The sequence below is a fragment of the Colobus angolensis genome, unplaced genomic scaffold, assembly GCF_000951035.1.
Source record: "Colobus angolensis palliatus isolate OR3802 unplaced genomic scaffold, Cang.pa_1.0 Scaffold58, whole genome shotgun sequence".
NCBI lineage: Eukaryota > Metazoa > Chordata > Mammalia > Primates > Cercopithecidae > Colobus > Colobus angolensis.
The window spans coordinates 10257712-10272890 of record NW_012119376.1 but is presented as its reverse complement, the minus strand read 5'-3'; the positions used below and the strand labels follow the sequence as shown (position 1 = coordinate 10272890).

General features: G+C 39.5%; 1 protein-coding gene across 3 annotated transcripts in view; it reads right to left on the bottom strand.

Moving 5' to 3' along the window:
• HBS1L (HBS1-like translational GTPase) overlaps positions 1-8764 on the bottom strand; it is a 93483-nt gene extending 84719 nt beyond the window's left edge. For 2 of the 3 annotated variants that reach the window (XM_011962115.1, XM_011962117.1), the window contains exons 1-2: positions 8514-8764; positions 4449-4514 (exon numbers count right to left, since the gene is read on the bottom strand). In XM_011962115.1, coding sequence (XP_011817505.1) covers positions 4449-4514; positions 8514-8556 — 109 coding nt within the window. In that variant the 5' untranslated portion in view covers positions 8557-8764. The remainder of the gene's footprint in view (positions 1-4448; positions 4515-8513) is intronic. The other variant, XM_011962116.1, reaches the window with a different exon arrangement.
• Positions 8765-15179: the final 6415 nt, after the last annotated feature.

Sequence of the window (15179 nt, the reverse complement as noted above, 5' to 3'; positions counted from 1 at the left end):
TGGTAGTCTGATGAAACAAGTCTCACTTAGAGATCACTGCTGAAGCAACAGTTTCCTCTAGCTGGGATGCCATTCTTACTCCCAAATTTACTAGCTTCAATCCCAGCTCCTTCCAGAAGCCTTCCCATACTCTTTCAGTCAGGGTTATTTTCTTTACCCACTGTACTATTGTAGCAAGCTATTTGAACAAGACTTTAAACAAGCTTCCTTATACCAAACTAATTTATAAATGTATTGGAATAGCATTTTTCTTACAAAAAAAAAATACACAATAAAGGTTTGAAATTAGAATGGAGCAAATAAAGATTACTTCTAATTATATTCGCTGAAACAAAATACATCACCATTCAAATAAAGTTTTACATACAAACTCTTTTTGCTACCCCTACTCTTCGACATAGGTTCAATACTCAGTATCAAAGTCAATCTTTCTAAAAGAAAGAAAAGTTAACATTTAAAAATCACCATCCTAGGTTGGGCATCGTGGCGTACACCTATAATCCTGGCACTTGGGGAGGCCAACGCAGGAGGATCACTGGAGCTCAGGAGTTTAAGGCAAGCCTTGGCAGTGTAGTGAGACCAGGAAAACTGGGCTTAATAGAATTCAAAAAAATATACACATGCTGATGAATTTTAGAGAGAAATTCCAATTAATTGGTAAAGTCATTCAATTATCAGACTTCATTACACCATGAATATAATCAGCTATTCAATGACATTAGCTGCTTAAGAAAGGAAAATATTCTTCTAAAACTATTCATTTTTTATTGAAAATTACTTGGAAAATATACCACTAAAGAGGAAAGTTAAGTTTCTTATCTGATGTTACTGCTATTTTTAAAATGTTTTGAAAAACTTTAAAATCCAAAGTCGTATGCTTTTGTTAAAAATACCAGTTTGTCACAGGAGAAACTCAAAAACATTTAACTATCTCCTGCTTTGATAAGATTAGTTGGCTTCTGGTGTGTTCGAAAAGTAACTCTCAAGAGTCAGACTGGCCTGAATACAAACCACAGGTAAGAGCCACATCAAAAGCTATGAGAGACACATGGATAAACTCTGACCCTGTCCTCAAGAAAGCTAGGTCATAAATGCAAATCTCAGAGAAACACCCTTTGAAGGTCTCACTTTGTGTGCTGTTAGCTTATTATTCAAGACAACATAACATTTATCCAGAGAAGCCTAAATGACTATGTTAACCTGCAATATTAAGGTGTCTTTCAGTAATCCCCCATCTGAAAGATTCCACGCTTACACAAAGCCATATTCAACCAACTTCCAAGTCCTGTAGACCTCAATTCCTGTAAATTTTCTCTTGAATGTATTTCCAAATCCAATGCTACCACTCTTGCCCTAAACAAATGGTTCTCAATGCATACCACGAGCATACCCCAGTGGGCTTGTTAAAACATCTGCTATGCCTCATTCCCAGTTTCTGACTCTTGGGTGGAGTCCCCAACATTGCATTTCGAACAAACTCTCAAGTGATGCTTGATGCTTCACTTTGAGAACACTGTCCTAAAATAGCCTCATCTCCTCTAGATAAATACATATAACACTCTCCTAACGAGTCTACTTACATCTACCCATATACCACCTTTAATGCATTATCGACGTATTAGAGATTTTTTTAACTCAAATCTAATATAACCATACCATCTTCTCAGTTCTATGAATATGCCATGCTCTCTCATGTGCTTAGAATGCGCGTGATGAAGACAGCACTACCAGACATCACTTTGTCACCTTTAATATTTAAGTTACCTAGTCAACTGTGATGCTGAATTATAGAAGCCCCAAAGGGCAAATGCCTAGGAGGTTCCTAGAAAAATGTGAAATTGTTTTATTCCTAAATCACTATAAAATGTCTTCTCTTTTGAATCCCTGAATAAGGAGCTATAAAGGAATGCTGCTCATTCAGCCGTCTCTCAGTTTCTAACCTACCATCCTTTACTAAACTTTGTGATGCTGGATTGAAGTCACTGCAAAGCACGTTTCTTCTTTGATACCCAGCTCCCTTTAAGGATCATCCAATGAGATACTAAAGGGACCTTGGAAAGCCAGAGAAGGCAGGCACATGCTCCTCTACCTTTGCTTCTTGTTCCAGTATCACCCCAGCAATACTCACTTCACCTTCCAGAAGGAGTTTCTTCCAGTAACTGCAATTAACATCCAGTTTTGGTTTTTCCAAAACTCCCAGAACCAGCTTCAATTTGCCTCTTCACTCCCCAGACAACACAACCAGCCAGTAGGTTGGAATCTCCTCTTTAAAAGGCTGAATCCCAGCTTTAAGATTCAGGGGCTTTCTGAGGCACCAGCATCAGTCATGCAGTGCCTCCCTGCCTAGAGGTCTGAGTCTTGGCCCCACAGTCCCTCTTGAAAACTTCAGAGGCAACGCAGCAAAAAACCCTCTCCTCAAGGTCTAAGTCATAGTTCCAAGGTGCCTCCACCAGCTTCTAAAAGGTGATTTCAACCTTGCCGTTTGTTCCCCTAAGAACTAGGGACAGTAAAGTGCTTCCTGAACTTATAACCTTCTTGATATCCTCATTGCACTTTTTGCATTCTTTGTTCTATAATATCTGGTTAACAACTTTTTATGTTAAATGCTTTCTGAAAAAATAACTGGTACAATCTTTATCTCGTAACAGAATATGGACTGATAACAGTGAAACATTAAAAGATGAGAGGAAAAGCCACGATTAAGCTAAATGAGAAAAGTACTTGACCAGAAAGGCAGGCCTGTAAATAAAGAGCTAGATGCATTTCAGAATAACCAGTTAACAGGAAAAAGGTGCTAAGAGTAGATATGATAAAGACAACTTCTAGCATATCTATGCCTTTATAAAAAAAAAGAAATTATAAAAGTCAGAAGGGACATATTTGGTCAGAAGAGGCTAAAAATGGGATGAAAGTAGGTACAGTTTATAGGACAGCCCAGCAGACTAGAAGGTAATTAAGACAAGGATGTCTTAGTCCATTCAGGCTGCTATAACAAAATGCCATAAACTAGGCAGCTTACAAACAGAAATTTTTGATAGCTCAGAGGCTAGGAAGTCCAAGATCAAGGCAGCCTGTGTGTGGTGAAGGTCCGCTTTCTGGCTCACAGATAGCACCCACTTGCTGTGTCCTAACATGATAGAAGGGCAAGAGTTCTCCTTAGGACCTCTTTTACTAGGGCACTAATCCCATTTATGAGGGCTCCACCCTCACGGCCTAATCACCTACCAAGGGCCCCACCTCCTAATACCATCACCTTGGGGGTTAGAATTTCAACATGTGAATCTGGGGGAAACACAAACATTCAGACCATGGCAGAAGGCTCTGAAAGAAATGTTTATTAAATCTTTAAACTTGTAAAAAATGAGTTTTAAAAATTACATTTATGCTACACCCAACTATAGGTAAATATACTATTATACCCTCTTTTTATACCATACTAAATATTTTTTTTTCCATTTTTTGAGATGGAGTTTAGCTTTTGTTGCCCAGGCTGGAATGGGGTGATCTCAACTCACTGCAACCTCTGCCTCCCGGGTTCAAGTGATTCTCCTGCCTCAGTCTCCCGAGTAGCTGGGATTACAGGCACTCGCCACCATGCCTGGCTAATTTTTGTATTTTTAGTAGAGACAGGGTTTCACCATGTTGGCCAGGCTGGTCTCAAACTCCACGTGCCTCAGCCTCTCAGAGTGCTGTGATTACAGGCATGAGCCACCACACCCAGCCTATACCATAATAAAATTTAGCAGGGCATTTTAACCTGTGTAGATAGTAGGCTGAAATTTGGAGACAAGGGTAGTGTTAGGGAAATAAGTGACAGGAGGATCAGGATTAATGACGTAGTCTTTGATGGGAAGAATATATGAATGTTTTCCTTATATGGTGGCAGAGAAGAAATCTTTGGGCTGATAATCTAGAAGATACAGCTCCAACGTGGAATCATACAGAAATATGAATGCCAAATCCCTCTCCAAATCAGACTCCAAAAGAAGTCTGAACTACATGTATTGGTTTATTTGCCAAACTGTTTAACAACAGATAAATGAAAGTACTGTATAAAGGAAAGTCTATGCATAAGACCTCCATCTTTCTAATACTCAAAGGATCCTAGAGGATATAATGGCTGCCTGCCTCCAGAGGCTTCAGAATTTCATTATTGACTAAATTACCCTTTTAGTATATTTAGATTAACTGCATGATGCAAAGTATGCTGGGAAAAAAAGCCAAAGTCTTTTTTATATTATTTAAAACTAAATAACAGAATCACAAGTTTAAATTCTACTCACAGGTAAAGAAATTATTTTATATGCCTTTAAAAATTAACATATAATTAACTTTTTAAGTGTTATACATTACAGTCTCACAGAACACTCTAGTCCTTGAACGACTAACATTTACTTTACGTTTTTAAACACTAAATCAAAGGAATCAAATTATTTTTTAAAATTCACCTGTTGATGGCGAAATACAATAATCATCCTCTACAGACTGGCCATAGAGATCATCATCTTCAAAATCTAAAATAAAGACAAAAGAGATAAATTCATTTACAAGTTATTTTTATATTCTTAGTTACTAGTGAGGAAGCATCTGAATCCTCTTCAAAATAAACTGTTTATCCAAAATTTAAGGAACCTAGAATGTCTATTTTCAAAAAAACACTAAGAAATTCACCCACAAAATAGTTACCTACTAACTATATTCATAAAGACATACACAGTTCTTCAGTTGTTAAATTAACTGGGTTACCCAGGTCCCAAGTTTTCACCTCATAGGATCAAATATAATAATCCTATAAAAAATATACTTGAGGTCAGGTACAGTGAGTGGCTCATGCCTGTAATCCCAGCACTTCGTGAGGCTAAGGTAGGCGGATCATGAGGTCAGGAGTTTGAGACCCACCTGACGAACACAGCGAAACCCCGTCTCTACTAAAAATACAAAAATTAGCTGGGCGTGGTGGCGCACACCTGAAATCCCAGCTACTCAGGAGGCTGAGGCAGGAGAATCACTTGAACCCAGGAGGTGGAGGTTGCAGTGAGCCGAGATCGCGCCACTGCACTCCAGCCTGGGTGACAGAGCGAGACTCCATCTCAAAAAAAAAAAAAAAAAAAAAAAAATACTTAGTTTCTCCAGTGTTGACAAAAATCTGAAATAAACCATTTTTTTTTACCAAGTTCCCTCTATAACCAAAGAACACCTCTTCCACAGAACTGACTAACATGGGGGTATACAATAGATCATGAAAGTAGTATTTCTTCATGAAGAGCTAAGTAACATCCATACAAACCAAGTTACCCTAAACCCCTATGCTCACCCACTGATGGCTAATTGCCCTTTTTTTTCTGCTTCCTGGAATATGCTCTTTGCCTTGATTTTCCTAGGCCATTTCTTTCTGCTAGCTAAGGTTCCAGTTCAAACGTCTCCTCTTTGCGCAAGTCTTCCCTGACCACTCTGGGTAAAGCAGTAAGCCCCTTTGCCACTGTTATCCTCCAGCACACTTACCCAATTTACAGAGTACTACGCCTGTTCACTACATGAGACTATCAGCTTATTCAGGGCAAGACTTGGTTTAGCCACCTGGCACACATGTGGAACTAGATTAATATTTGTTTTATTATAACTTAACGAATCAAACTAACCCACAAAGAACATAAATATATTTACATAAATTTCACTTCACAAACACTAACATCATGCCAGGGAGTAGCTGAGACAACTGTGGTATAACAGTGAACACATTTCCAGTTATCACCGCACCGAAAATCTGACAAGGAATACACCCAAGAAAATGGGCAATTACAAAACCATGTGGTAAGTGCCTGACATGAGAAACACAGAGCAATTTGGGAACACACACACGAACGACAAAACTAGAACTGGGAGTGGGGTAGCCAGGGAAAGATCCCCAGGAACATAAAATCCAAACCAATCCCAAAGTATAGAGTTAGCTAATTTCTGAGGGTATTCATCCAGCAGGAACAGCATGCTCAAAAGCTGAGACCAAATGCTTACAGCAACGAAAAATTGATAAATGCTACTATCGGGCAAAAAGATATATGATTAAATAAATTATTAGATCACAATTCCAAGTTAATAAAAATTTATTTGAAAATAAACAAGGGGCCATTCACAAACAAAATATTTTCAGATACTGAAGACAACAACAGGTCAGGCATGGTGGCTCACACCTGTAATTCCAGCACTTTGGGAAGCCAAGAAGGCAGGATCTCACTTGGGCCCAGGAATTTGAGTCCAGCATAGGCAACATAGCCAGATGCTGTCTCTACTAAAATAAAAAAATCAACCAGCCATGGGGCACATGCCTGTAGACCTAGCTACTCTGGAGGCTGAGGCAGGAGGACTGCTTGAGCCCAGTAGTTGGAGGTTACAGAGAGCTATGATCATGCCACTGCTCTCGCACTGCAGTTTGGCCAACAAAGTGTGATCCCGTCTCTTAAAAAAAAAAAAAAAAAATGAGACTCTTTTTTTACTAAGTCAGCTTGTCAATGCTGAATTTGACCCTAAAGTGCCACAACATAAAAAGATGAAGAGAATTCTTTCCTACAATCTTCGTAGTTTGTTTCCTCAATCAACAAAATTATGGAATATTTACTACATGTAAAGAACATTGTGTCAGCCACTTAAAGTATGGATTTTGCCTTCCTGGGACTTTTAAATCAGTGATTAAGGCAGTCATGTAAAGTATTATATAAATTACAGAGAAAAACAAAGTGGGAGTTAAGTAGAGAAACCAATAGGTTTTAGAACACACACTCTCTCTAATGAGGTTATATTACTTAAGAGAATTTTTAAATTATTATTCTGAGAATTCAAGAGAAAGCCTAACTGGGAAGAAGAGAAATAAACTGGACCTTGATAATGAGTACAACTTTTATAAACAAGAAAAGGGGATGAACCTCCTTAATGTTACAGGAACAGCTTGGTTATGATGTCACCAATTGTTCCAGAGAAACATGACAACCTGACCTCAAGTAGCCAAGGTGCTCCCTGAGGCCAACCACCTCTCCTCCATGAAGCATTCCTTCACATAGAAATCCTGCTTACTCTCCCCAATCCATTCTGAATTAAGTGTTCTCATCTGTGTATCCCTCCCATAGCGTTTTCTCAGTACCTTTTGTAGCATTTTTCATACTCTAATAATCTGTAACTGGTACAATCTTCTCCTTTTAGACTACCCTCAAATATCTTACTGTCAGTCCTCAAAGCTTAGAACAGTACTCTAAGCACTAACTTAATGGTGGTTGAGGAAATGATAAACAACTATTAAAAGAAACGAATAATAACTAGGCCTATTCATGTACTTTATATTTGCAAAAATATCTCTCAGTCTAAAGTCATTTCTTAGGTGACAATGGTCCACATGCAACACCATCCATTGCAATACTTATTTAAAAGGGCCTCTATCCTAAAGTAACCACCAGAAAATTCACCTATTCTAGACGGACTGAAGTCACAGGTTCCAAATGGAGAATAGGGTGTTAGCTGCCCTCACTCTAGTTAGAGCACACTGATGTTCCATAATCATCTACTGGGGTGCCAACGACAATCACCAACATATCAAGCATTACATGTTCTGCACTTCGCAAAGCATAGGTCTTTATTCTTCTTCTGCATTAGTTCATACTTGTTTATATTTTTAGTTTATGTTATGCTTGGTGATGCCTATAGTTATCTACTGCATGAAGAGGGATGTGCTCCTCCTAAAAATAATTCTAACTCCTGTTAACTCCTACAGAATTCATATAGACATTTTTCTTTTATTTCATTTTTTAATATCAAAAAGTCCTTTCCCACACACTGTTTCCTCTAGTACCGCCGTTTATTTACATTTCAAAATACATTTACATCAAGCATTACCAGCCAAGAACTGAGTATAAACTTCACGATCATCTGATTGACTCATTCTTTGGGCCTTTTTAATATGTGTCTTTTCTACTGTCTCCTAAGTTTCCACTTTGAAATTTGTTGAAAAATAAATTAGCGCAAACTGGTTCTGCACTAAATATGTATGGACATACAAAATGATTTACCGTGTAAATCTAGCACAGGTACAGGTCCGTTGAATGTAAGCATTAAGTCAATCTGTGTTTTACAAATAAGCAACGTTTCAAGGACATTTCTCAAAGGGGGTCTGAAAGAGAGGAGCTAGAAGCAGGCACGTGAGTGCCCGACATGGGAGGAAACAATGGAAGAGGTGATAATGCTTACGTGCCTAAATATCACCGGATCTCAACCTCACCAATGTCCTACCCATATGACGCTATTCAGCACCTCTCCCTCCCCAAACAAAATCAACACCAGAGGGCAGAAATCATGACTTTAAAACGACGGCATTTGGCGGCACTAGAAGGCCTGTAATACTCCCCAACTGGGCTCTCCCAATTCCGACAGGGCATCATTGACGAGAAACTCACAGATTGAGGTAGATGCCAACGGGCTAGGATCCCAGCTGGAACCGCAAAAGAACGTCCCGGCATGACCCTGCCTCCTACCTTCATCGTAGTTATAGCCTCGAACATTCCGATGCCGGGCCATGACGGCGGAGAGGGCGTTTGCCACAGCCCCTTAACTCCTTCCAAAACACTCCGCTTAGATACTGATAAAGTGCCAACTGCGCCCTGGAGAACCCCTATGCGCCATCTTGGCTTCCCGCAGGCCTCTGCGCCGAGCGCCTGCGCAAGCGCGACGTCTTATCTGTGCACCGCGCGACGGCAATGCCTCGCGGATCACTGTTCGCCTCCCTGAGGGCGCATGCGCACTGCTGCGCATGGCGGGAAGAGGGGAGGGAGCGTTTGAGCGTGGCCCCACCCAAAGGTTGGGCGACGGAGGGGGATGGGGAAATCGCGCCGCCTAGAACTGACTGGTTTGGACGAAATGATGCAAGCGGGGAACCTTGACCTACCTACGCCAGCGTTCTGGATTATTTTACAAATGTGGTTTCTGATAACGTGAGAAAGCTATGTGCTCAGTAAGAGCAGGGACCTTGTTTTATCAAACTTTGATCTTTAATTAGGCACACAGTAGGCATTCAACAAACTTGTGTAAACTTGGTAGTAGATTTACCCCAGGCCGGTGCGGTGGCTCCTGCCTGTAATCTCAGCACTTTGGGAAGCCCAGGAGGGCGGATCGCTTAAACCCAGGTGTTCGAGACCAGCCTGAGCAACATAGCGAGACTCCGTCTCTACAAAAAATGCAAACACTAGCCGGCCCCGTGGTGCAGACCTACAGTCCCAGCTACTGAAGAGGCTGAGGTGGGGGGATCCTCTGAGCCCGGGCAGTCGAGGCTGCAGTGAGCTGAGATCAGGCCTCTCCATTCCAGCCTGGGCGACAAAGTGAGACTTTATCTTACAAAAAAAAAAAAAAAAAAAACAAGCTTTAGAAGGAGGAAATAAGGCTATTTTTAAACGGGTATATATTATTAAATTGAGACCCTGGCAATAATAGGTCACCCTGCTTTCATATAATTTACAACTTCATGTATTCACTCCGTTCGGCATTAGTATCTCCAGTAAACAACGATTTGCCCTTAGCTATGTAAACGATTTTAGCTATATAAACGATATTTATTAGCATCATAAAGAAGGATTCACTGAACATTCATTGAACACATAATTGTGTGTAACATTGTATTAAATATAGGTTTTTAGACATAGCACTGGCCTTAGGTAGTAATGATGAATGTTGTTGATGCATGAATCTATAACCCACTATTAAATGTCCTCATTTCTTAGAACATAAAGTTAATAATGTTATATAAGAAACCAACCTCATTATACTGAACAAACCACTTCAGTTTTAGCTTGTGTTTTTGAAATGATGTTACTTCACATCAAAGGCAAATGTCAAATTCTAGAGATAATTAAAAGCTTACTCAGCTTTTTGCTATGCACAATAGAAAGAAATAAGAGTAATCCAAATTTAGTTTATATTTGTAAGTGGCTTGGAACGTAATTTATTCTTGCATTTGAATGTATTCGACTACAATTGTTGTTTAATGTAGCTCCAAGATAAAAAAAAATAGAGAGAGTTGCTAATGTTATATGGCTTAAGTGTGTTTATTATTTTACACCCTTAGGTAATTTTTATTTTGCCGCCTGTTTCTTTGTAAAATGGAAATAGTAATACTAACTCGCGAGCTGTGAATAATTTATCCATGTAAGAGGATTTATCACAGATTATAGTAGGTGCTTAAAAATATTGTGTTATTGGTCGAGTGCGGTGGCTCACTCCTGTGATCCCAGCACTTTGGGAGGCTGCAGCAGGCAGATCATGAGGTCAAGAGATCAAGACCATCCTGACCAACATGGTGAAACCCCCTCTCCACTAAAAATACAAACATTAGCTGGGCGTGGTGGTGCATGCATATAGTCCCAGCTACTCGGGAGGCTGAGGCAGGAGAATCGATTGAACCCAGGAGGCAGAGTTTGCAATGAGCTGAGATCATACCATGCACTGAAGCCTGGCGACAGAGTGAGACTCTGTCCTCCCCACACCCCCCCAAAAAAATCGTGTTATTAAAATACAAATGGCAGCTTCCACTCCACTGTAATTGTCAATTGCTGAGGTATGAAGTGAATGAGTTATATAAATAGACCACATAAGCAAAGTGCTACAGAAGCAATGAATAAGAAAACATTACTTCTGCCAGATAATATATAATTTGCCCTTAGGTCGTCAATAATGCACTCCTTTAAAACTCTAAATATTGCACAGCCTCTACTGCATCTCAAACAATAGAGCCTCAATAGCAAAGCCTTCACTGATTTCTTCAGAAAAAGTTAGGACTGTTACACTCCCCTCAGGACTCTGCAGGTGTCATCCGAGCACCGTGGCTCACACCTGTAATCCCAGCACTTTGGGACATCGAGGCAGGTGGATCACCTGAGGTCAAGAGTTCGAGACCAGCCTGGCGACCATGGTGAAACCCCGATCTTCTACTAAAAATAAGAAAACATTCGCCGTGCATGGTGGTGGGCGACTGTAATCCTAGCTGCTTGGGAGGCTGAGGCAGGAGAATCGCTTGAACCAAGGAGGCAGAAGTTGCAGTGAGCCAAGATCGTGCCACTGCTCTCCAGCCTGGGCAACAAAAGCAAAACTCTGTCTCAAAAAAGGAAAAAAAAAAGACTCTAGTATTGTGTTTTGATGGAAAGTACTATGACTCTGGAATATCACGAACCTGGATTTCAGTCCCAGTTTTGGTGCTGTTAATCCCTTTGGATTTAATTTCTTCATCTGTAAAATGGATATATATGAAAATGTATGTCTTCTGTTTTGTGAAAAGTAAATGATGTATGTAAAAACAGTAGGTGTTGCAGAGTGTGTACTCAATAAATGCCAGTTCTCTACCCCCACTAATTACAAAGCTTTATCTTTGTTTCTCCAGCACCCTAATGTCTGGCACTTTAAATGTTTGCTGAATGAATTAATGAGTAAAAGAAGAGAAATAAAATGACATTTATCTTGCTATGGAATTGTTAAATGTCATAAATAATACAAATCATTTTATATTGATTTGTGAAAAAAATTATGAGTGAAAGAAGCATAACTACATTACTGAAAAAAAATTTAACAGCCTTATTGAGGTATCATTTACAATAAACTGCATATAATGTGTAATTTTGATACAATTTGACATATGTATACACCAGTGAAGCTATCAACCCCATCAAGATAATGAACATATCCAGACTTTCAAAAGTTTCCTAAAGTACCTTTATATCCCGAATAAAAATTCCAGAATATCCAAGGATTCTTCCTGCCCATGAAGGCTTCCTCACCATGGCCCCTCACAATAACTGCTCGTCTTTCTGTCACTATGATTTGTTTGCATTCTTTAAAATGTTATACAGGTCAAATCACATGGTATGTGTTCTTTTTTATCTGTCTTAATTCACTCAGCATAATTATTTTGAGATTCACCCTTGTAGTTGCTTGAATCAACAGTTCATTCCTTTTCATTTCATTCCACCGTGTGGGTATACCACAATTTGTTTTTCCAGTCACCCATTGAGAGATATTTGGGTTGTTTTCCATTTTGATGGCTACAAATAAGGCTTCTGTGAATATCTGTGTACAAATCTTCATGTAAACATAAACTTTAATTTTTCCTGGGTAAATACCTAGGAGCAGAATGATATGATTGGTTATCTTTAGCTTTTTAAAGAAACTGTGAAACTGTTTTCCAAAACCGTTGTAACATTTTATGTTTCCACCAGCAATGTAGTTCCATTTTCTCTATCTTCTCCACATCATTGCCAGCAACTGATTTTGGATAAAGATGTTGATGCAATTCAGGGAAGAAAGGACCTTCTTTTCAACAAATGGTTGCAGAACAACTGAATGTCCATAATAAGCAAGAAATAAACTTTTTTTTTTTGAGACAGGGTCTTGCTCTGTTGCCCTGCTCACGGCAACCTCTGTCTCTCTGTCTCTTGGGTTCAAGCGACTCTCCCACCTCAGCCTCCTGAGTAGCTGGGACTACAGGTGCGTGCCACTATGCCTGGCTAACTTTTGTGTTTTTTATTAGAGACAGGGTTTCACCATCTTGGCCAAGCTGGTCTCTGACTCCTGACCTCAAGTGATCTGCTCACTTCAGCCTCCCGAAGCACTGGGATTACAGGTGTGAGTCACCACGCCTGGCCAAGAAATGAACTTTGATCCAAACCTTTCGTCATATACAAAAATCAACTGAAAATCAACCATAAACCTACATGGAAAATCCCAAATTGTAAAACTTATTTTAAAAAGGAGAAAATTTTTGTAACCTTAGATCAGGCAGAGATTTCTTAGTTATGAAATCAATAGCATACTCTATTAAAGAAAAATTTGATAAACTGGACTTTTTAAAAATGAAAAACTTCTATTCAAAAGACACTGTTAACAGTATAAAGAGATGAGTCACGTACTGGAAGAAATATTTCCAAATTTTATATCAGATAAAGAAATTGTATCCAGAATATAGAAAGAACTCTCTACTACAAACACACTATTAAAAATTGACCAAAGATGCAAAGACTTCACCAAAGCTGATACATAGAACTGTCAAATAAGCTTAACATCTTTTTATTTTATTTTTCTCAAGACAGAGTCTCGTTCTGTCACCCAGGCTGGAGTGCAGTGGTGCTATCTCGGCTCACTGTGACCTCCACCTCCCGGATTCAAGCGATTCTCCCCCATCAGCAGCCCAAGTAGCTGGGATTACAGGTGTGTGCCACCACACCCGGCTAATTTTTTGTATTTTTAATAGAGATGGGGTCTCACCATGTTGGCCAGGCTGGTCTCGAACTCCTGACCTTGTGCTCCACCCATCTCGGCCTCCCAAAGTGCTGGGATTACATGCATGAGCCACCACACCTGGCCAAGTACTCCATATATTTTTGATGCTATGTAAATTTTTTTTTAAATTTCAAGGTAAAATTGTACAATTAAACTATTAAAATTAATAAATTAATTGGCACTACCAATACACAAAATTGTATATTTTATACATTGTATAATTTGTTTACAATTGTGAATATAGTTGTATAAATTATGTATACAACTATATGTATAATTTATATATAAGGTATATAATTCATATATATTGGATAAAATTATAAAATTGTATATATAATCATGAAACTGTATGACATATATAATAGAAACAAACAATAGAAAAATAAAAATAAAAAATGTATTAGCCACATTGGCATAGAAATATCATCCAACCAGGTGTAGTGGCTCACACTTGTAATCCCAACACTTTGGGAGGCCAAAGCTAGAGGATCGCTTGAGCCCAGGAATTCGAGACCAGCCTGGGTAATGTAGGGAGAGCCTGTCTCTACACAAAATACAGAAATTAGCCAGGTATGGTGGTGTATGCCTGCAGTTTCAGCTACTTGGGAGGCTGAGGTGGGAGAATTGCTTGAGCCAGGGAAGTCAAGGCTGCAGTAAGCCCTGATTGCACCACTGCACTCCAGTCTGAGAAACAGAGTGAGACCCTATTAAAAAAAAAAAAAAAAAAAAAAACTTAAAGTTTTTTTCTTTTAATCCTAGGAAACTAGAAAATATTGCTAAGAGAAATACAGAAAATGACATTAAATGGAGAGATATTCCATGTTCATAGATTGGAAAAGTCACTATTGTTATGTTAAATGGGAGAGATGTCAATTCCTCCAAAATTAATCTATATTCAGTGTTATCTCGATCAAAATCCTATCAGGGTTTTTTTTGTGGAAATTGTCAGTTAGATCCTGTCATTTAAATGGAGATGCAAAGATCCTAGAATGGCTAAAATAATCTCATAAAGGCACCAAGCCCAGGCACAGTAGCTCTTGCTTGCGATCCCAGCACTTTGGGAAGCTGAGGCAGGAGGAATGCTTGAGCCCAGGAGTTCAACTTGAGCCTACGCAATATGACGAAACCTCATCTCTACAAAAAGTACAAAAATTGGCCAGGCATGGTGGCAAGTGCCTGTAGTTCCAGTGCCTGTAGTTTCAGCTACTCGGGAGGCTGAGATGGGAGGATCACTTGAACCCGAGAGGTGGAGGATGCAGCGAGCCAAAAGAACGCAGACCTAAAGAGCATGTGCTGTTTGATTCTATTTATGTGAAATTCTAGGACACGCAAAACCACACTATAGTCAGAGAAGTCAAAATGATTGCTCTACATAATCGCCAGGGCAGAAAAAGAAAAGTTAGGCCGGATGCTATAGCTCCTGCCTGTAATCCCAGCACTTCGGGAAGCCGAGGAGAGCAGATCACCTGAGGTCAGGTGTTCGAGACCATCCTGGCCAACATGACGAAACTCTGTCTCTACTAAAAACACAAAAATTAGCCACGCATGTACCTGTAATCCCAGCTATTCGGGTGGCCGAGGCAGGAGAATTGCTTGAACCTGGGCAGCGGAGGCTGCAGTAAGCCAAGATTGCCACTGCACTCCAGCCTGGGTGACAGAGCAAAACTCTGTTTGAAAAAAATAAAATTAGAAAAAGTCAGAATGATAGTTACTTTTGAAGTAGATATTAATGGAGTCAGGGAAGAGAGAATTAAAGGGAGCTTTCAGAGGTGCTGAAGATGTTCTAGATATTGATCTGGATTAGGATTATAAGGTTTTATACATGTGTACAATTTTATTGTACTATACATTTAAAATTTATGCACCTTTCAGTAATGTTATAC